Below are 24,436 nucleotides of genomic sequence, written 5' to 3'. Positions count from 1 at the left end.
TTGCCTTACACAGCATGAGTGACTCGTAGCGTGCGCTGAAGTTAGCAATTCAAGGTCTGACCTTTTGCAAGTGTGCGTGAGGCTGAGATGGTACTCGATTGTACCGATGGTTTCACAGTCTTTCTAAACATTATGGATGTATGTAAGGTAAAGTGGCCGTTCCTTATGTAGTTCTGTGGTGGCATAGCGATCGCAGTGGATTAGCATACTATTGCAGTTGAACTGTGTGCGTAATCACTATTGCAATCGCAGTTACGATTGGTACTAAATCAGGCCCCTAGTACACTATGCGTACCAACATAAAACTGAAGAAAACGTGTGCAGCACATGAATCAATGCCATTGTTGCATCAGGCATCTTACACCATATGACGCAAAAAGTCTAGGTGTATGAGGACACATATGTAGCTATTGTAAGACCAGGCACTAAATTAACAATAATATATTACTGTATTTTCTTTCTTCAAGCCCTGAATTCAAAAGATTTGGGATTGCAGCACAAGACTATATGCATGGACAGTCAACAATTCCTTCCAGATGGCACCCCGGTGAGACACTATGATGTCCACAATCTGTATGGCTGGTCCCATGCTAAGCCAACATTTGAGTAAGTCAAGTTATGTAGATTCATTTCTTGTATTAAAAGACAGGCAATGAACTGTATTGTTTGTTACAGATAAGTGTGTCTGCTATTGCTTAGACTTTATTAGGAATCAAAAGAGAATGGTGTGAAAGAACTTTGTATTCCAACATCTAGCAGCCGCTGTGCAAACTATACAGCTATACATAAAAGTGCAGGGGCTGTCTCCGAGTTGGAAGCAGAGCTAAAAAAGGAGTAAATTTCTACTTTGGTAAAGTAATTTTTCATTGCAGGTAGGGCAGATTTAAAATGTGCAGATTTAGAGATAGGTGGTGTTTCATAAGCTGAAATTTAAATTGCAGCATAAAATGAAAGCTGTCTACCATGCAGAAGAAGCCAGTATTTATCCTGCTTGCAAAATATAAATGTATTTGCATAACTTGTATTGCAATATGGTTTGCCAGGTGCGAATTTACTCCCAACTATGAGTACCCGCAATATTAAAATTAAGCAGATGCTAAGGCAAGCCTGAGGAATGAACAATTGCAGCTGATCATAAATCCATTCGAACATCTGCCTGTTTTCAAAGTCGGCCACATCTATGGGACCTCAAAGCCAGCAGCTCTCAGCTTTGTGAAAGGGACAGATTTTCCTTTGTTTTTGATTTTATATCCAACTAGTAAATGAACACGGTCACCTCAGCCACCCCCACTCCATCCCATCCTGCTCCATCCCCACCCAATCCCTTCCCATTTTATTACACTACCCCATTCCCATTTTCCTTCTCTAGGTGATCTGTCCCATCATCGCGGCTACGGAGTGTGCATTCACGTCACATCTAAAGTGCATGTTGCAGCCGCTATGATGTCATTTCTATCAACGTTAAATTTTAGTGTATACTAGATTTACAACTTGGTAAACATAACTTCTATGGCTTTAACTTTATTAGGCAGGATACAAACTCTGATAATATCCTGTGTGGTTGATTAGCTGTTTAATGGCTCTAGTTATTGCCCCATAATAGCAGTCACACAACAGATATCACTATAAACTTTTAGAATAAGAATTACATGTAGTTACAGATGGCCATCAAAAGCCATCAATAGTTTTCTACCTATGGTAGATGGTTATGACATCGATGGCAGGGATATGATGGTTTCCACCGTCAATGGTTGTGGGGCTGTAAGGTTTTTTTTTTTTTTTGAAGTAGCGTGCACAGATCTTAGCAAATCCTCTGTTGACCAGCTGAGCCCTGATTGGTGTCCAGACTAAAACAGGGGGTAAGAACATTCTATTACTTATTTCAATTCTAAGCACATCAAGGTCTCAGGAGCTTAATCTACAACTACTATTTAAAGACTCCATTGGTGACCCTCCTCCCATTACCTAGATATATGTGTGACTGCAATTTGATCCCCTGCAGTATACCATGTGCTCTGCACATAAACATATTAGCACGCTGAGCTGTGCTGACTTTTCTATATTTTACATAATGTGACAGGTCCCTCTTCAATTGATATTTTGTTTACATGTCACATGTTACATTTTATTATTGTTTCATTGTTGTATCGTTTGATCCATCATTGATTGCTATATACTCCGAGGAGCCTACAATTCTATTTTATATTTTATATTATATTGTGTCTTTGGATTATCAGGCTCATTTGACTATATAGACTGCCTTTTTTACTCCTTAAATTTATATACCAATTCTGTCAGCGCTCCAAGTGTTTTGTTTCCTTCCCTGATTGTCCTGCCACCTGCCGTTCCCCACAGCAGGAATAACCATTGACGAGTGCAAACCATCTCTGGTGTCTTTTACAGAACATATTTTAAAACAAAATATTAGCTAGTGTATATTATTCTGTGAATGCATTGTGTGATACTGTATTCAAATTTTGCTACATTTCAATCTAAACACAGTACGTTCTTTCAGCCTGTGTTATATGATGACACAAGTTCTTGGTCATAATGTCTCAAATCACATTTTATAGTCAAAACTTCCATACAAATATTGGTGTTTTCAGAGCGTTCTTCTGCTAGAATTACCTCCTGATTACCTTCTGATTACTTTTAGTAATCAAAACAATTCATCTCTAAAGCATTTTGCCTCAGGTACAGTGGTAATTAAAAACATTAATAATAAAAAAATACGTATTTTCTACAAAACAACTGAATTGCTCTTTGGCTTACCAAGTATTTTTGTACTAAAATGAACAAGTTTAATATTGGCAGAATAAAAGCACTCTCTACCTGACAACTGCTACAGTATTTGCACACAAGCATACATTGCACAGTAATTCAATCAATTTCTTAATTCTAAAATAATCTTGAATCTATGCTAATTGTCCTTTCTTAAAACAGTATTTTGGCAGTTAATGTAAGATGTAATGACAGTACATTAGGGATGTTTAATTTTCACTCCATTGAGCAAGATAGAAAAAAAAGGAAGAAAGAGCATTTTATGGGTATCTGTGACCTGAAAATCCTTGCTAATTTAAATATAACTGTAATGAAGGAAAATATCAAGGTCACTTCCCTTTTTGATTGAAAGTAGGCTGTATCTGGCAGTGAGCCAACGCTTCATTATCAACCAAGATTTAGAGACCGCAATAGATAAATTTCTTATTTCACATATAGGTCACATGTATATACAGTAGATGGCTATATATATATATATATATATATATATATATATAATATATATATATATATATTCTGTAAAAATGTAAGAAGAGAAGTGGGTCCTTTATCTACATGAATCAGTTTTATTAAGACATAGAAAAACACATCTCCAGGCAATGAAATTAATGGACTCGTCCCAAGTGTAAAAGCTCTGTGGGCTGGATACCACATGATAATATACTGCACCCCACTAGCAATACTCCGTCTCAATTGCTGGCCTCCCGGATCTCCACACCGCACTGTAGTCCTGCTCACATGACGCAATCGATTTGTGTTTTTCTATGTCTTAATGAAACTGATTAATGTAAGATAGAGTGCCCCTTTCTCTTCTTACATTTTTACAGATTATATATACCCTGTGAATCCCGGTTAAATAAAAGGGGAGCTGCAGTCCATATATAAGGAATTGAGTGACATATGTCCTGGCACACACTGTGGAGGACCAATTTGCTGGATTAGTAATTTTTTTTTAAAAAGGACAACCCAAAGTGATAATGCACAGATATTTATATATAGAGAGAGAAAGAGAGATAGATATACATTTGTGCATTTCTTTATCTTAACCATTTTTTTCTTGAGTCATCTTTTTGACCACTTACACAATAATATTAATAATTTGTGATGATGACAAGATGAAGTCATCAGAGTATTTACAAATTGTTAAGCGGATCATCGTTTTATACTTGGCCTCTGTTCCTGATCATGCTCATTGGCTTGCACATGAAACTGTTGCTGAAAAACAGTTTAGTTTAGCAGCAGATGATGACGTTGGTTCTCAGCTTCTATCGGTGGTCCCGCTCTCTGGCAGTACATGTGGTGACAGTGGAGGGTGCTATAAGGTCAGTATATACTGTATTGTTTATCCTGATGATGAGACAATAAAATGGTATTGAAATGTTGAATTATACACCATCTGTGTCTGTGGATTTATACACCAAGTGCCACCTGAGTGTTCTCTATCTATTGGATAGCTTTGGGATACCTAGGAGGGCACCGGCATCTTTGTTGTTGGATTTTGGGAGTGCTGCCTATTGTGTGATATGTATATTTGAGCATTGCTGCTCACACAGCGAGCTTGAATTGCTCTGGGCAACAGCACCCAGCTTTGAGTTATCTCTCTATTGGAATACTACACATTGTCGGATTTTCAGTTATTTGTTGGAGATGGCAGATCTTCATGATTCGGGTGACATGACAGAGAATGTGAATTTGGCCATGCAAACACAAGGAACTGTTCTCAGGTTCTCAGAGTCAGAAGCTGAGGCAATTTTGTTTGAACAATATCTAATTGATGAAACGGAGGCTGCTCCTTTAGAGCTTTTGTATAAGACTGGATTCGCCTTAAACAAAAAGAGCCTGATTTCTTGTATCATGGAATATCATTGAGTGATTATCATAAGGCAAAACGTATCCCTAGAGGCTTTAGGGTGCATAACTCTCCTACCATCAGTAAATTTAATGTTTCCTTCTGAAAAAGATGGATTGCTGTTTTGAATAAATGCAGCTTCGATCTGATGATTTTAGTGATTGAAGAGTCATCTAGGGAATTATCTCTGATAAAAGAAAAGATAAACCAATGTATCAACTAATTGGATTGAGAAATTGACCAGCCAAGTGGCAACATATAAGCGTGACCTTATCGCATTTAAAAAGAAAAAGTTGGATAAAGTCAATATGGACTATGAGCAAAATAGAGTATACCACTGGGTAGGAGCAGGTACAAGGGAGTGGGGACAGTATGAATGAGGCCAGTACCAACGGAGAAGCGTGCTTGGTCAAGATGGCTGGATAGACTCATCCCAGGAGATGCCCTCTATGGGTGATTCTGAGGGGCAATCCATGAGGCATACAGGTGCATCTGCACTCCCTTTAGGGGTTCTCACTCGAAATGGTTCCACAAGCAGCGCCGGCAAATTTACAAGGGGTGGTCAGAGGAAAAGACAGAGGGCAAGTTGGCAGACCCCCACTGCAGCGGAGACACTAATGTTTAACCCTTCCTCACATACATTAACTGATATGGAATTACAAGTGATCAGCAGGGGTCTATCATTTGTCCCCAGGGCTCAATTTAACGATTTACAAGGAGAAGTGGAGAAATACAAACTTTCTCGTCAGCTAAAGCTGCATGAATATTATAAAGGAGCCAAAGCCAGTGGTGGGACGAATGAGCATAGTGGGATTCATATTTCCAGTCAGCTGAGGAAGCTACAGAAAAAACTCATTTGAACCATATTCTGTCAATTCGTCTATACGTACATTTACTCGTATGTTATATTCTGGTATTGAATCTTTGAAAAATAGATGATTCATGTGTACGGTATAATAATTTGAGCAAAATGGAATGGGTAGCTCTGCGTGATCTGTCTGGTTATACAGATATTATAATTTGCCCCGTGGATAAGGGTGGGGCTATTGTAATTAAAGATTTATCTGTATATAAGGCTGAGGTAGAAAGACAGTTGGCCGATGGCTCAGTGTATAAATTACTCTCTGGGGACCCTACGATAAAATTTTGTAAGGAGTTAACTCTGTTGCTGACTATGGCTGTGCAGATGGGTTTGATTAATGAGGAGTTGATGACAGCTTTAATTTCTGCTCACCGTATTGTTCCCCTGATTTATACACTGCTGAAACTCCATAAAAGCATCATATGTCCTCCTGGTTGGCCCATAATAGCGGCGAGGGGTTCATTATTTCAGGCTGTTTCCACGTACTTTGATGTCCTGTTGCAACCATGTATTACCAATATTCCTGTTTTTTATTGCACACAACTGCTTTCTTGAAGAAATTAATGGAGGTTGGTGAATTATCTGGTTATTATTTTTTGTGCAGTATAGACATCTCAAGTCTATACACTATTATTCCTAATAGTGATGGTCTTGCAGGAGTACGTACAATGGTTGTTGACAATGAGTTATATAAGGGACTGGATGTGGATCTGCATATAGAATTGCTGACTGTGAGTGCCATTCCTAAGTACACACAGAACTTAAGGAATGGTACTCACTACTGTCTTGATAAATCTTCAGATATATTATTGGTCACAGGCAACCAGCAGTATTCCTGAATTATTTCTTACACCTATTGGAGTATTCTTTCAGGACTGCTATGTATTAATTGGTATACCACAACAGGACTGTGTTTTACCATTAAGGCTGGAGCACTATTGATTGCTGAGTCCTCGATCTATATCACAGTGCAATATTCATGATTGTGACGGGCACCTTAATATACAATATATATCCTCAGAGAGAACTGGTATTAACTACAGTTATTTTAATCTGTTCACCCAGGAATCCTATTTTTTATATTTAAATTTTTTGAACATTCATTCAATCTTGATATAAAACAGCTTTACTATGTTTCCAATTAGTTTCTATGTTGCAACTTGTATCTGGCCATTGGGATACAATCCTATAGGTGTCTGATCAACTTGTGCTTTGATACTTCAATGCCACTCATTATATGTCTTACATAGAATTATATATTTGTGGCATTTTTCTATGTATGTTGATGTGTATGTTTATGTATTCATGTATATGTGCTTATTATTGTATTGCTTTTTATATGAAATGCTCATTGTGATTAATTTTTAGATTTATTAAACTATTCTACATCCATATATAATTGTTTGTACCATATGTCCCTACATTAATATTAGAGCGCAGTTTTCTTACCATTTTGTTTGTGCTAGTGAGGTTGACAATTACCTCTTTTTTACTGCTGCACTGGTGTTTGATACCCCTGCTTGAATAGCGCTAGGTACTTTGGTTGTGCTTGATTATTTTTTGTGCAGTATAGACATCTCAAATCTATGCACTATTATTATTAATAGTGAGGGTCTTGCAGCAGTACGTACATTGGTTGTTGAAAATGAGTTATATAAGGGACCAGATGTGGATCTGCTAATATAATTGCTGAAAATGATGCTGACACATAATTTTTTTCTGTGTGATGGTAGGTTTTTCCTACAGATATCCGGTTGTGCGATGGGGTCCAATGTAGCCCCGTTGTATGCTAATGCTTATATGCTTGTGGAGGAATGCAGGATATTTTTCAGCAATCAGACTATAGCAGGATGCATTAGGACATATTGTCGCAATACAGATGACCTTTTTTTGATCTGGTCGGGCTCTAAACAACAATTTGATTTCATGGAGGGCCATAATGCAACATCTAGCCCCATTAATTTAGTTATTCCATTGATGTTCATAGAGTTATCTTCTTGGATGTGGAAGTGAGTTTGTTAGAGGGCAGGATTGCAACTACACTTTTTCAAAAGCCTACAGACAGAAAAAACTTTTACATGCAAGTAGTTTTCACCCCAAACAATGTAAATATGGATTACTGTAATTCTCAGTTTATGCATGCCAAATGTATTTGTAGCAATCCAGAGGTTGCCAAAATACATATGGGTAAGATGATTCAGAATTTTCTTAGAAGAGGTTATCAGCATGGGGCTTTGATTGAAGCTAAGGGACGTGCCATGCGGATCCCTAGGGAACATCTCCTATGTAGACACAACAGATCTAAACCTGAGAAAAAGCTACCATGGTTAATCATTTTAACCCAAGGAGTAAGGAGATCAGTAGACTGTCCAAGAATTTGTGGCCCATTGTACAATCCGATGATTCATTAAACTTGAAGGATACACATATCATGCCATGTTATATGAAGCAACGTAATATTAAAAATGTTGTCATGAGAATGGATGTTACAGGCTTAGGTTCTAATGGGGCTACTGGCTCAAATTATTTGTCTTTAAAGACAGGATGCTTCTGATGTCTCAACTGCCTTACATGTCGCTACACAAATGTTGGCACTGAATTTAGACACCCTCACAGTGGGAAGTGATTGGCAATCAAATACAGATTAACATGCTTAATGAAGTTTGTATTGTATTTGATCACTTGTCCATGTGGATTGAGTTATGTGGGGAAGATGGAGTGCACCATTCATGAAAGAATGGCATTGCACCGCTCAGCCATTAAGTCAGCACTGGAGAATGGCCATAGTGACGAACCGGTTGTTAGGCACTTTTTGAGTTCAGGAAATGATTTGTCCACCCTAAGGTTTATATTGATAGATCACATTCCTGACTCTTTACATTGAGGTAATCGTGCCGGTAAACTTCTGCGTTGTGAGACTCAATGGATCCATAGATTAGAGACCTTATCACCTAAGGGGCTTAACAAAAGTATGGGTCTGCATTGCTTGATTTAAAAGGCTCTTTGATGGTCATGTGTTGCTTTATAATATATTTTCTATGATGGAGTTTAGTACAGAATTTATTAATTGATATATATATATTGATAGGATGATACCTTTATTTATATACTGATAGGATGACATAATTTTTGTAATTTGCATAGTCTTTAAACAATGTTTTAGCTCCTTGGAGTAAAAAAGTATTTTATATGGATAGTGTTATGTGTTGGGAGATTGTAGGAGGGGTCGTATTTGTTTATGCATTATGTGTTGCCATGGTAGCGGGCGGCAGATGATGACGTTGGTTCTCAGCGTCCATCGGCAGTCTCGCTTTCCAGCAGAACATGTGGTGACGGTGGAGGGTATTATAAGGTCAGTATGTACTGTATTGTTTATCCTGATGACGAGACAATAAAATGGTCTTGAATCATTGAATTATATACCAGCTGTGTCTGTGGATTTATATATATATATATTTATATATACATATGCATTTCTTTATCTTAATCATTTGTTTCCTGAGTCATCTTTTTGACCATTTGCTAAATAATATTAATAATTTGTGATGATGACAAGATGAAGTCATCAGAGTATTTACAAATTATTAAGCGGATCATCATTTTATACTTGGTTGCTGAGAATGACTTTCTCTGTTCCTGATCATGCTCATTGGGTTGCACATCTTAATGAAAATGTTGTATATTGCTGAAAAACAGTTTAGTTTTAGCACATATTAATGAAAAATAAAGGAATGAAAAATGTAGTTCACTTTAAATTCATACTCTAGTTTACAATTATTGAATTTATATATATAATTATTTATTTTGTCTCCTAAAAGTGTTCTGCACAACATAACTGGAAAGAGAGGAATTGTTGTCAGCCGCTCTACATTTCCAACAGTTGGACAGTGGGCAGGACATTGGCTAGGAGATAATTCAGCTGCCTGGAACCAGATTGATAAATCTATTATCGGTAAGCAATTATTTGAACATATTTGATGTATGTGAAATAGTTTTTGCTGCATTGTTTGTGTCCAGTATATGCATATAAATAATAAATAGGATAGTAATAGTTATAGTAAGATATCAACAAAGTTTTGTCTGATGAGATTTTACCATATGAACCTTGAAGGCCATACTCCTGAACCTTTTCCTTAATGACTGGAACTAGTCACAGTGCCTCATCTGTAGTTAGGAAGTAGAGGGTAGATTGAGTCTGTCTTCCTTCACCAATATCACCAATAATTATATGTAACACTTTATTTCCCATTAGATAAGAAAATTAAGCTACGGATTGAGATACAATGAATTGATATGGGTTTCAATTATGTAGTTATATCCTTAATATGTTGACTGGGGATCTGGCTGAGCATAATGAAACCCCTAGGATTTTCAAGCAAGACCCCTTTAAGACTGTTTTTGGTTGTTGCTCCTTTAAGATTATATTTGGAAAATGAGTGAAAGGAATTTTAACCAGTTAGGTGTTAAGCTTGTCAGTTAGTAGTTTTTTTCCTTTCTTCTGTAAATCTTGCCATCCCTCCCTGTGTGTATTAATAAATGTCTTTTGCTTGTTCGGTGATGGTGCAACACTTGCATTGTTTACATGTGCTTATGCTTTAGTGGATGCGCTCCCCTTTATATGATGTAATAGGCAAATAAATGTCCCTCCTGGGTAGCAACACAAGTCCACCAGTGTGTTTTATTGATTCATGGAGAGTTGCAGCTAATGTTTGAATTGTATGATTGTTTTTGTTTGTCATCTGTTCTTGGTTGACTACCATACTACAGCAACTTTAACTTTAGCTTAAATAAATTCAATCAGAATAATTAAAATTTCAATTTGATCTATCAAATAAATTTGACCATCATTTTTAAATGACAATGCTTATTGTCTGTGTACTAGATAAGTTTGTATAGAATTAAGAAGGATGTATGTGAAAAATTTAACTGATGGGTACAAAAAAAGTGCAGATTAATATTGCTGCATGGTGCTTTATGACAGGACTGGTCGGGCTGAGAGTTGTTTCCGGGAGGTATGGTCAGAGTTTATTCACTAAAGGTTGTAGGTTCTATTTATGTTAATAAGAGATAGCAAACCCATGAAGTTTTCAGGGGATATCCACAAATATTAAGTATCCACCGAATGTATCATGGAGGAACCACACCAGATATTTCCGATATATGCTGTGGTCCCTCCATTTCCAACAACAGCCGCAGCCCCCATAGGTTTCTATAGGGGGTGCTGGGTTTACCAAGGAGCTTGGACCCAATTGTATAATGCCATCTCCAGATGGTGTACCCAATAGTAGCCTATGACCAACATTTCACAAAATTACTGGGAGAGGGTTCCTGAAAATGATTGTTTTTGTAATAATTTCTTCACACATTGGCGGGACAGGCCCCGTTTAGAGCACCTCTTCTGCATCTGATTTTTAGCACATTCAGGCAAATGTTAATATCTTATTGCCATGAACAATGTCTATACCAAATTCTAATTATCAGTTCTAAAACCCAATAATTAGTAAATATGCCCCAAAATATCATAAATTATAGAGTACAGTTATTTTGATAATTTATTTAAAATAAATGTCTTTCTTTATTTTACAGGTATGATGGAGTTTAGTCTTTTTGGAATGTCATATGTAAGCAAATTTTCCTTTTTATATGCAAATGATATTCTCCTGCAAACAGCATTGACTAATACATATATTGTTTTCATTTCTGTAGACTGGTGCAGACATTTGTGGTTTCTTTGGAAACACTACATATGAGCTATGTGCTCGCTGGATGGAGCTTGGAGCATTCTACCCTTATGCTAGAAATCACAATGGAAAAGACTACATTGTATGTTACTTGGAAAACTTGTACAAAGGGCTCAAATGTAGAATAGGATGTAGGACTAAGAAGTAACTTGTAATAATAACTTAAAAAGCACAAATCATGTAATTCTAAACAATGAAAAGATCTCTATTATCAACATTTTGAATCAATTTTATTTACATACATTATAGACATTGTTGTAATTGGGGCCATTCGTTAAGTACTTTAGATAAAATATAACTGAAAACTTAAAGTTCTGCTGAAATAAATGACCTGTTACCTTTTTTCTCTCCTTCTCAATATCATTTCACTATGCCACAAATAATAAGTTAATTATCTGGGTTATTAATAATTAGATGATCATGTTATCTATAGCTTGGATAATGTAACCAAGCCTTGTAGAGACACAGTGCACATACACACCATGATTACAACTCAATAAAACACTTTGAAAAGCATTAAATTAATATTTTATTTCCTCAGTGCTGATCTCAGGACCATACTCATTACTTTAATCATTATTTTTTTATTATAGTCTTTATGTACTTGACTTAAGCAATATGGCAGCTTCTATCAGAGCTGGATGGCAAACCATTTTGTATAGTCAAAATGTCGTTAAAAATCACTGTCTAGATAATGCCAGCTTGACTACTGAAAATTATTAAAAAGCCTGAAATGGAGTGTTCTCTACTATTTGTGTATGTCATACCCTGATTTTGATTTGTTTTCTGGTTTAATGTGATGTTTTGATTTTTTTGACTGATATTTGCCTGCACCACCCCTATGTTTTTTCTTTCCATTCTCTGTTTTCTGTACCCCTTCTTTTTTGTTTGAAAAAAAGGAACAAAAATTCAATACAAATTATTGTTAAAAAAAGCCTGAAAACATTTCATATTCCTGATATTTATTGATCACCCATTATTATTATGATAATTATTTTTCATTGGTTTGTGGTATATACAAGATCACAGTGCTTTAGAAAAGTTTATTATATGAATTCAAATAACATTAATTATGCACCTTCATCTTTATTTCTTCAGAGACAAGATCCTGTTAGTTTTGATGAAAACTTTGAAAACATTTCTAGAAATGTTCTCAACATCAGATACAAACTTTTGCCATACCTTTACACTCTATTGTTTGAAGCACACACATTGGGAACCACTGTTGTCCGTCCCTTGTTACACGAGTAAGTTGTCTATACTTTCTAAAAAATATATTCTTCTTGTTAATTTAATTTTTACTGTTTCATTTCTAATTTTTAGTTATTCATGTATAATGATATATGATTGGATTCATGGTTATGCCACACTGATTTAAGATGGCCATACAATGGCCAGCAGTTGCAATGTATCAACCTGATTTATTGCTGTCTGAAATTATCTAATAGCAGATGTATTTCTGAGCGATGAAAGACAAAAGATATCCCTTGAAAATTCCAGCGGCTGTGCTGAATGATATCTGTCATGTACATGACAGATTTTGGCAAATGACGAATGATGAATGATATCGCATGACATCATTCAGGGAGTGGATTTTTTTCTCTGCAGCGCTCTGTAGCTGCAACTATCTGTCATCGTTGGTTGTTCATCGTTTACCGCATATAAACTGCACGTTATTGCTAATATCATACAGCTATATGCGATAATTAACCAACATGTTGGACAGATGATAGATGCGATTTATCGGCCGCGGGAGTACGCATCTGTCATCGTTCAGGGCCTATCCATTAGCAGATATTATGAACGTTTGAACGATATATCATTCAATCGTTCATTTTATCTGCTAATTGATAGGCCCCTTAAGATTGAACCATTCTCAGACATTGCACTAGACATGGATGGACCTGCAATATTGGACCAATTCACTAACATCTCCAATGGTATCGCCAGTGCTATATTTCAGCAGGAACTCAGTTCCTGATCCCCTCATTACCTGTGATGTAATGTACTGGGCCAAAATGTATTCTCTAGAAGATACGTATTATTTTAAAGGCTCTTTTGAGTGCTTTCTTTTCTAGATACTATATATATATATATATATATATATATATATATATATATATATTGTGTAATCCTCCGGCACTCCAGTAAGCAGGGGAAAATAGCCAAACTTGCTCTGGTGCCCTCTTTGTGGGGTTTATACCCCTAATCAATATAATCCATAATGAAAGGCGGCACTCAGAGTCTACTAATGGATTTATTAGACTTTGATTGCCGCCTTTCATTATGGATTATATATATATATATATATATATATATAAGTATATAATATATATATATATATATATATATATAATTGTTCTTCTGTAGCTCAACCCCCAGTAGCTCCACCATCAGTTTCTGAACCTATTTTTCCAGAAAAATAGCCTTGGGTGTCTCTATATATGTGGCTCACAGTATTATTCTTTGTTCAATAGATTAAACATGACCTGCTACTATCCCTCCATTTCCAGGGTAGCATTCTGAGCTAGGCAAAAAAACATATTTATTGACATTTAAATATATAGTGCCAATATATAATTTGACAATTAATATCTAACACAATAACAAACAAGACTGTATGCTAACAAGCAGTCAAAGATGTAAGGGAGCCAGGTACAGTACCATTGTCACAAACAATAAATGTAGCATGTGTTTATCTATATGTGGATTATTCATTTCTTTATTGCTCAGCAAGTCCACTTCAAATGATTATCCTGCAACAACATATTCATTTGCATATCCTCATTGAATTCTCAGAATGCCAACAAAATAGACATTGAATGCTCCTAATGAGCTTACTATGAAAGGTCATTAGACTGGTGTCATTTGGAAACAGATGGTGATATATGAAAATGTATAGACATATTGCTAATATTAGATGCTACATTCTAAAAATAAAAAAATGAAAGTTTAATCATGGGTATCAATATATTACCAATGTACCTTCTAAGTGGTGCAGCAGATTTGAGAGCCCCAATACTGTAAGTTAATTTTTGAGACTGCATAGTTTTGAGTTCTTCTGAGGCTGAGAAAGATTTGTGTCTTATTGCTATTTGTTTGTTTATTTATTTATTTGCTAACTTTTTTTATTTGTTTACTTTAAGTTGAGGATTACATTTTTAGTAGTGAATATTTTGATACAGTAGCTCTTTTACCCTGAAAAAAGTCATATATATTAGCAATATCATCATCCTCTAATATCAATATCCTACAAATATCAAGCTCTCCACTTTGCCAGTTTATAGCCTAAATTCTAATACAAAACAGTTAAATATTAATAATACTATACAAGTAACATAAATGTTTAATATGTAGCAAAATTTATTTTTGTGGAATTTGTCTCTGTAAGTGTTAACCACATAGTGTAAATATATATATGTATATATATATATATATATATATATATAGCACACAGAGGTGGCACTCAGAGACCTTCAAACAGAATATGCAAAAGCAGAAATTTAATCCATCAACGTTTTGGGACCTCCCGTCCCTTCCTCAGGATGCACAGTACATTCTGCTATATATATATCGGGGGCGCTGTTCCCTGTAAGGAGGGCACCAGAGCAGGTATATCTATACCATACATTGGGAGTGCCGGATCAGTTGTGTATCATTTTATATATATATATATATATATTTATCTATATATATATATATATATACTTGATATGATTTCAATAACTGTAGAATTTCAATAATTATTTGCCCAATTTAACAATGTTTTCAAATACTCTTACCAGATTTACCTCTGATAAAGTAACATGGGATGTCTACAAACAGTTCTTATGGGGACCAGCTTTTATGATCAGCCCAGTTCTTGAGGATGTGAGTACATTTAGTTCCACAATTTAATCTTACATAACCATGCTTTCCATTAAAAACATGTTGCTTAGTCTTAGCATTTTTGCCATAGTTACTGTATTTCTACTGAACCTCATTGTTTTTGTCAGCATCACAGTTTTAAAATGGGTTTAGGAACTAGAAAGGAGTAAATTCAATCTTGATCCATTGAACAATGATTCAGAAAACAAAATATGCATTTTATCATCTTCACTAGAGGTAGCAGCTGTGCTAAGTTTTTTCATCAGACACCTTATAGGATGATCGAAGTATGGTGAAACATTGTTAATTTAACTTGACCCAATCTAGGGCCACTGTGTATGGGTGTGGATGAGGATAACTATAATAACTATAATTTTGATTGTCAAATGCAAATCACGTAGTGTGAGCACAGTACAGAAGCCTTGGCTTGTTGTGTGCAATTCCATTTTGTAATGATAAAGTATTCTTCTATTTAGCCTTTAATACCCACATTCTGCTTTATTTAAGAATCAAAGATCAGTGGAGGCATATATACCAAATGCTCGCTGGTATGATTATCACACGGTAAGATTTTTATGTTGACTTGATTTAGAATCTAATTGTATATTTTCCAAAATTATAACTTTTTTTATGGACATGGCACATTTAAAAAAAATAATAAAAGTAGTAATTGCTATTTTTGTTGTTGTCATTTCCTTTCTAAAGTGAATGCAAATATTATAATGCAATCACTTAACATATCTGTAGTAGATAATTATGGTACCAGCAGCCCCACTATTCAAAGGCAGCAAAGACAAGTTGAAGCTTTGCATATTGTTAGAAATCCGGGAGTTCAAGGCAGAAAACACAGTCTAATTGTTTAAATTAAGTTACTGTACTTTTTAAAATGAAGAATTTTTGCTTCATTTAAAAAAAACTCTTAAAATTAACAAATACAGTTGAAACAAAACAATACAGGACTTAAAATGAAATTGATGAACTAGTTATGCTGTGATCCTAATAGATAATGCCATATTGAAACTGCTGGTTTCTGTTTATATCATGCTGGGGGCCACAAACAGGTGTCAGTTGGACAACAGTACACTAAGTTGATCAGAGTATTGATATTTGTGTCATTATTCATAGAAAAAATACAGAAGTAACAAATTTAATTAATTACTCCGATTATTCAGCCGTTGAATGCTGTCAGTGTGTTCAGTAGCAATTAGGATGAAAATATGCTCACTTGGTCCAGGTAAAGGGAAATAATAGCTAAAGATTCCAATGTTATCAAATCCATAATTTTCACTATATGGAAACAATATAATAAGGTTTTGGGATTACTAACAATATTATTGAAATAAACATCTCAGACATGGGCTATCCCTTGTTTTATTCAACAAGAAGTCTCAATCGATCTTATTATTAATCTTCATCTTCAGCATGTCCTTATTTCCTAGTCTTGAAGAGGGCAGATATAGCTTTATTTGTAGCCAATCAGCTCATTAGAATGTGATAACTGTGCTCTGCCCAGTCATGCATGTGGCGGGGTAGTATCATGATGAGAGGAGAAAAGTGGGAAGTGAGATTTAATGCTCCCCAATAGCTCAGAGTAATGATCTGAGGCTCCTTTTAAGCAGATGCAGCAAGACTGTGTGGTTTACAGTAATTCAGTGCAATGTGTCACAAAGTTCAAATATCCAACTTATTTACAGTGTAATTTCTCTTTATTCACATTCCATTGTAGGGAAAAGTAATTACTGAAAGTGGTAAATGGGTAACATTGCCAGCTCCCCTTGAGTATATTAACCTTCATGTTAGAGGTGGATATATCATACCATGGCAGGAATCTGCTAATAACACTTTTTATAGGTGAGTACAATAAGTGCACTTTAATTATTTGTCTTATCTGAAGTTTCTCATACAGCATAGAATAATTAAACTGTTTTGTAAATGTTTAAAACTTACTCTTTTTAAAGTTACAATTATTTATTGTTATAATCTTTCTTTTAAAGCATATAAAACTTTATTAATAATAATGCACATCATACCCATATACTGTAACAATGTTAAAAGATGCATTTTTTATATTTAAACAAACTATTCGTAAAAACATTTGTCACCAGGCCCTCTACTGTTATTTTGATTTTTCACATAAGTCATTATGTAGTAAGCAATATCCCTCCTGACTGCCTCACATCTAGTAAATGTTGCTGCTCATTTCCTGGACCTCTTGGAACTATCTAATGTAGAAGAGTCAATAATTAAGAACTAGTGAGATCATTAAACCTGAATAATGAATAATTCCTGCAGTGCCGGGACAGTCATCCATGGATAATTGAGATAAAGCATCCTCTGTATTATGCTCTCAAAAGTCATTCCAAATATCATTGACAGAATCCCCAAAAGATGGGGGAGACCCATCCTGTGCAGATAAAGTGGATGGCTCCAACTCAGAGACTGGATCAACAACTGTGACCTCTACAGGAACAGATGCAGCAGAGGTTCATGAAGCAGCAAAAGAAGCAGCAGGAAGAGGGAAAGAAAAAGGAGATCTAGCAGACCCCATAGCCTGACAGAACTGGCTGGCCAGGGAGGTCAACTGGCCTGAAGGGAAAGAAGGGAAAGAAGGGATAGCAGAACTGCTCACAGCTGGCCCAGTAACCAAGGCACAGCATCTATAGAGGAAGACATGATCATAAATGCAAAAACTTCACCTATAAAAGGTGCTACAGGGGCTGCTGCAGGTGGAGCCATCGGCTGTGCAGGTGACAAACACTGGACCTCCCTCTCCCTCTAGGACAAGCATTCCATAAGAACCAGAAATATTGCAGCAGCCTTAGACCCATGACCAAGAGTAGCAGCAGGCATACTATGAATCTGCTCTGATGCAGCCGAATGCTCAGAGACAATACTGTCCCTAGAAAATTCCTGCAGCATATTGAAAATAGAAGACATGAAATCTGCCATATTGGCAATAAAAGGTTCTATAAGATGCCCCGAAATAGCAGTGCTAACAGCATCATGATGTGGCTGCTGAGACTCTGCTCCCCACCTCATCCTTTCCTGCCGGCACTATGAAATTACTACAAAACACCTCGGAACAAAAGAGGAACAAAATAAGTGAAATATCAAATACAATTATGTAATTAACTGCCAATATCAAAATAGCAGAGTCACTTTAAGGACACTCTTGACCTCAGTGACGGTAATGATTTTACAGTTTCTGTGCTGTATAAAATAAAAATAAATACAATAAAGTGACAATTCTTTCTCAATACCTAAACACAAGTGCTTAAGTGGGCTGCAGACTCTCCTTCACCTGCCAGTGAGTCACAGGTGGCCAGCATGGTAATAGTTTTCTGATTCCCAGTTGTAATCATTTTACTGCAAGGTAACCTCTAGTAATATTTAAAGTTTTTTCTTTTATTTATTCATTCATTTATTAAAGTCTTAGGCGAGGGTTTTCTGCAGTTGTCTTTTTTTTCAAATAAAGTTTATATTAAGATGTTGTCTAAGTCTGGGGTAGGCAACCTGTAGCATGTCCTGTCAGAAAAGCTGTAGCATTGCATGTTGGGATGTGTAGTTCCACAGCAACAGGTGTGCCACAGGTTGCCTATCCCTGGTCTAAGTGTTGGAATCTAAAAGTTTTTCTGGTTTATTGGAAATTAATTGCTGGACGGTATTTTCATAATACAATGTTTTGATGTTTGGACATGGATTTGCAAATTAGTTAATAGATGTCTAATCAAGAAGAAATATAATATTAAGTAGTATAACATTCAATAACATGAATTTGTTGTGATTGCAGTCGGCAGAAATTTATGGGACTAATAGTTGCCTTGGATGATCAAGGCAAAGCACGTGGCAATCTTTTCTGGGATGATGGAGAAAGTATAGGTGGGTTCAACTAATAATTACATTTTAAACAATTGTTTCAGTACATACGGTAAGAAACAACTTTTCAGTATTTAAACTTTTTCTGAATGGTATGAGATGTAGCAGGGGAAACAAACACAAGATCCATGTAATATGCTAACATGACTACTAATAATTTATTTTGCAGACTCAATAGAAAAGCCAAATTATTTCTTGGGAACATTCAGTGCGGATAAGGTATGTGCTGTTCATATTGATAGAAACTATTTCTCATTTCAGAACAATTTTCAGTAAAATAAAAAAGTTCTTTTTTATGTTCTAGTACATGTCTATTATCCAGAATACTTGGATTTTAAGGATTTCTATGTAAAGATTACTTCTGTACCTTTGAGCAAAAAAAACATAAAATCTACTAAAACACATTTAAATAATTAACCAATTGTAACTATATGACAAAGTATCAAAATCCAGCAATAGATTACTTTTATCCTTTCAGTATGTGGACACTTCCTTGATATTGGGGTAAATGTATTCTATAGCTGTAATGCATTTATTTACAATTATTCAGCAAATGTAATGGAAAACCCTTCCATTTTCCCATAATAAACATATACTGTAATATTAGAATTTGATATCATCCTTTCTTAGCTTTTGTAAGTAAAAGTAATGTATGCAAGACAAATTATGATTGTCTATTTCATATGTATCCTTTAAGCATGAAAAAGTAAGGTAATTGCTGTATAATGGGATCAGGGGATAAGAGCAATGTATTAATGTTGCACAAACTGGAAAAAAGAAATAAAGGAAATAAGTACAGTGACTACTGTGTATATAGTATAAGAATTAGTCTCCAACTTGTGCTGGAAGAGCTCTTAACAGAATGCATTATTATAAGCCACCTACAGAATCCTCCTCTATGATCTACTCTGTGATCCCTGAACAGTATCAGGTACATCTGTAAAAAAGAAATAAAAAAATCCCTCCATTATTGATATATAACATAAAATAAAACCACTTACTACTCAACACAATAGGGAGCACTCCCAAGGGAAGTAATATAAGTTTCAGTTTGTAAATGTGATCTGGGGTTTCTTGGTACTGTGTACCGCATCTTGGAAAACTGTTCTTTAATTCACGCTGTCATTTATTGATAAGAGATCTTAGACATAATTTTTAACATTCAACAATGGCTATTCAGTCATCTTGTAACTGTTTCTGCAATAAAACTAAAAAATGATTAAAAGAAAATAATCTATTAACCTTTGCCCACCCGATAATAACATTATGTAGTTACATCATCCATTTAAGCGAACTGCACTAGTAGTGCTCTATCAAGCCATTAACTATATAAACTATATAACGTTGCATGTTGAGCACAAAGGGGTACATTTATTGGAATTGTAACATTTTAATTTTGAACTTCTTTTGAGTTCAATGTTCCAGTTCCCTGTTTGCATGGAATGTCATAAGCTGCTGCATGGCTGATGCCTTCCTTGCCCTAAAAAACAAAGATATGGCTATGGCAAAAGGAGCAATAATTAATGAACTGCAAAAAGAGTGGGAGCAACAGCATTTGCGGACACCATCTCACACCACTTATATTGGGGTGGCCCCACTGCATACAATCCCATTACCATGAAATTGGAGAGGAAATATATCACAGTTTGTACTTTTGTGGTGGCGAGTCACAAGCATAATGGAGCTCTTGGTGCTAGATTTATTACAATATTCAAATTTAAAAATTGTACAACCTTAATAGGGAGGGTACCCTAAATTAGCTGCTAGTGAAAGGGAGGCTATGCAGGAGCCTTTAATTTGAACTGGTGGCAAAAGATGGGGTATTCACTGTGCTTGAAGTCTATCTACCCAAATACTTATCTGCTTTTCAATATGAAGAACAAGGCGGCTTAAAGTTCTATAAAAGTAAATCTTACCTGGAAATTAACCACAAATCAGTAAGTAATACTGGAAAAGATATAACATATACAATTGCACAAATAAAACAACACAATCTACTATAAAATACAATATTACACAGAAATAGTAAAACTGACAAGTAAGCTCACAGAAGAACAAAGGTGTTAATGATTTAGCAAACAATCTGTCCAGACAGTTTCCCCATCTGCTGAATGGGGTGACCATAGAATCACCTGAAAGAAAATAGAAACTCTTTATGCCTGTGTAAAATGGCTCCCTCACTGTGGGTAGATGTATCAAACTTTGAGATTGATAAAGTGGAGAAATTATCCATATCATCCAATCAGGTTCTAAATCTAATTTCATAGACTGTGCTAGATAAATGATAGCTAGGAGCTGATTAGTTGCTATGTGTCCAAGTGTTTTACACTTTATCTCTCTGAAAGTTTTGATACATCTCCCCCTAAGTGTGGATATTGGTTTGATCCACAGACTAAAAGGTAAAATGGATCTCCTTGGCTATCCCTGTACCTTAAACAGCCTCCCTACCCCATCCTCTAACCCATCCCACAGTATTAATAGCATCTTAACAGATCTCATCTCCTATTTCACTTGAGGTCTAATCTGCATTTTTTCACCTTTAAAATACTATTGAACCAAACTTGAGTTTTTCTAACTGACAGATACTACCGTACTATCAGCCTCTCATGTCATGTTCTGCTCAAAATATCAATACAGTTCTACTTTTTTTGTCTAGTTATATTTTCAATGTGTAGTAAGTTCTGATGAACTGAAGACTTGACACCTGGTTCTCTTACATAGCAGTTAAGTTACTCTGGGCCTGATTCAGCAAGGAATGCAAGGGAGAGAATACACACAACTGGTCGATTAATTCGCACTGCGCATACGTATGCATCGCACTGCGCGTACGTGAACTAGCGAGTGCAATCAGGTTATGGTACGCAGACTACACGCAGTGTGCACGCAGACCCTTCTGATATTGATTAACAGGAAGTGCTGTTTGTGGGTGGTGATGGGGGGTGGTCAGGCGAACACAGGCGTTATAATGCCGTTATAGGGGCATGCATAATTAAGGCAGTGTGGCTTCATAGGCAGCCATACCATAAGCTGTACACAAGAAGCGGCCAAAATCCTGCGACAGGTCAGGTCAACCACTATTGAGTGTGTGAGTCCGATGGTTCTCGATGATACCGATGTTTACGATATCTTGCATACTGATCAGGCTGTGACTAATGGGAGATGGATGGCTTAATATGGGGCTGGGCATCTCCATCTTGTGTTGCGGTCCCGTGCGTATGCATTGATTAGCATATTCTCGCAGTGGACGAGTGCGTGCATCTGCTGGCATGCGTTCCTTGCTGAATCAGGCTCTCTGTATGTGTGAAAGCCTATATTGCATATTTATCTGTTTGTTTCCCTCCTCCTTCCCACAGAACAATGTAACAAGCACAATATCTACAAATAATTACCTATCTCAAGCAAATCCTCTACATCTTGGACATGTTTCCATTTGGGGCCCTGGAGTAAATGCAAGAAGTGTTTCAGTTTTATATAATGGTGCCACTGATGTTATTACTAATTTTAAAGCAGAAAACGAGGTAAGTGCAGTAGCATAATGTAAATAGTTAAATATTGGTACAATTATTATTAACAGTTGTAAACATTGTACTTATAAAGGCATTTATTGATGCAGGCCCTGGTACGTAGTTGTCTTATTGACATTCAAAATGTGGATAAGAGCTAGGTTAACCCTGGAACACTGGCAACAGTAGATCGAAAAGTATGAAATGCTATATAAAGACACCAGCAGTGCAATTGTAAACATGATCATTAATCATTCTGTAGCATTGGCAGTTGTACTGCCGGTGCCCGTGAAAATGCTTTCAGTAGCATTTCACACTTGTTGACATCCCAGCACCAGAGTTCTGGAGACAACCTAGGTCTTGTTGACATTATGAATGTCGACAAGATGTATGTATTCCCAGGCCCTCATAGATACAGAAGGCTAGGTAAGAGCTCACATTTTGGGATGGGATGCAATATAATTTATTCTCATGAAGGGCCTTAATCACCAGTAGCTCATTTCTAGGGCTTGCTAGTAGAAGATTAGTGTCAGATCTACATGTGTGTATCTATAGTCTGTGTGCCACAGAGATAGAAATGTCTAAGGACATTTTTAAAGCCCGTATGAGCAAACTTCCCCAGATCATCATCATAGTTATGTTTTTTCATCTCATTGCCTACTTCATTATATGCTAACTTTTTTTTCAATGTTCTACATGAACATTTGCATATTTTTGGTCCATTTAATGCAGTTGGACGATTACCGTACACATGATCAGTTCACAGGGATTCTTCAACCATATTTCCCATTAGTGTTAAACAACATATGCAAGAGTCTGATCAAATACAGTTATTGGGTCTCTGATTTACAGGTACTTTTTTGGGAAAATGTCCTCAGTTGACAACCCGCACATTCCTTCCTTGGTTTACCTTTGTTTGAGTGCAAACCAAGATTTTTTAAAACTTGTGCAGGCAAAGGAAATTATTATACAGTAGTTTTGTACATGTAGTTTATTGTTAGATATACCCACCACCATGTCATACCACCGAGCTATTGCAGTGAGTTTGTCAAATAAAACCACATTTTACTACCTACGGACCATATCATGCTATTCATCCTGTATAACCATTTGAGATCTTAGATGGTTAGATCATTTTGATGATAGTACAAGTAAGTAGACATTTTAATATATTAGCAATACATTGTCTAAAGTATAACATTTTTGTTTTTTCTTTCTTTTACCAGGTTTTAGAAATCCAACTAACAGACAAGCAGTATAATTTGGCACAACCTATTACAGTTACATGGCAGACCTAAACCAAAAGGTTTCTCATTTCTGAAATCCATCACATCTACGAAAATGCCATTTTATAACTAATCTCCGCTTTGACAGATTTTTTTATACTAGACATCAATATCTAAATATGTATTGCTTCATGTTCTATTAAAGATTTGTTAATAAATGTATTTAACAACAAATGTCTTCATTATTTTTTTATTTATTGTAAGCACAGTACATAAAGAGAATGTGTAACAGGAGATAGAAGAAGTAGCACTTATAACATACTGTACACCGGAAACAAAAATGTAAAGTATTTGTGTATATATGAAGATGAATAATAACTGCAAATGACAGATATAAAATTATTTGCAAATCAGCCATTATTAACATTCGGACTAGAATTTCAATATTTTTAAAATGTACATAAAGTGAAGCAGAGCAATTTTCAAAAGCATAGAATGCATATTTCTCATGGATGGAGTATATTAGTTATGTTAGTAGTTGTTGCTGTAACTAAAAATGGCAACAATGAGCCTGACCTGAAAAAAACACTTTAAAGTTATGTATAGCATAATGTTATGTATAGCATAAATTAATTGTAAGCATTAATGTCAAAATGGTTACTTATTTACTACATAAAGATCATTAAAGATACTAAACATACTGTATCCAAATCTATTATCACTACTGTAGA

General features: G+C 35.7%; 1 protein-coding gene across 1 annotated transcript in view; it reads left to right on the top strand.

The window, feature by feature from the left end:
- Nucleotides 1–23,864, top strand: part of MGAM (maltase-glucoamylase) — a 242,917-nt gene extending 219,053 nt beyond the window's left edge. The window contains exons 59-70 of the mRNA XM_088452310.1: nt 468–606; nt 9,311–9,444; nt 11,079–11,113; nt 11,199–11,315; nt 12,332–12,480; nt 15,019–15,103; nt 15,608–15,664; nt 16,827–16,951; nt 18,891–18,979; nt 19,146–19,195; nt 22,330–22,494; nt 23,706–23,864. Coding sequence (XP_088308436.1) covers nt 468–606; nt 9,311–9,444; nt 11,079–11,113; nt 11,199–11,315; nt 12,332–12,480; nt 15,019–15,103; nt 15,608–15,664; nt 16,827–16,951; nt 18,891–18,979; nt 19,146–19,195; nt 22,330–22,494; nt 23,706–23,777 — 1,217 coding nt within the window. The 3' untranslated portion in view covers nt 23,778–23,864. The remainder of the gene's footprint in view (nt 1–467; nt 607–9,310; nt 9,445–11,078; nt 11,114–11,198; nt 11,316–12,331; nt 12,481–15,018; nt 15,104–15,607; nt 15,665–16,826; nt 16,952–18,890; nt 18,980–19,145; nt 19,196–22,329; nt 22,495–23,705) is intronic.
- The last annotated feature ends 572 nt before the right edge of the window (nt 23,865–24,436 follow it).

Source organism: Taudactylus pleione, unplaced genomic scaffold (genome assembly GCF_031769625.1).
Source record: "Taudactylus pleione unplaced genomic scaffold, aTauple2 ptg000037l, whole genome shotgun sequence".
Classification (NCBI taxonomy): domain Eukaryota; kingdom Metazoa; phylum Chordata; class Amphibia; order Anura; family Myobatrachidae; genus Taudactylus; species Taudactylus pleione.
This window is presented reverse-complemented; position numbering and strand designations above follow the sequence as displayed.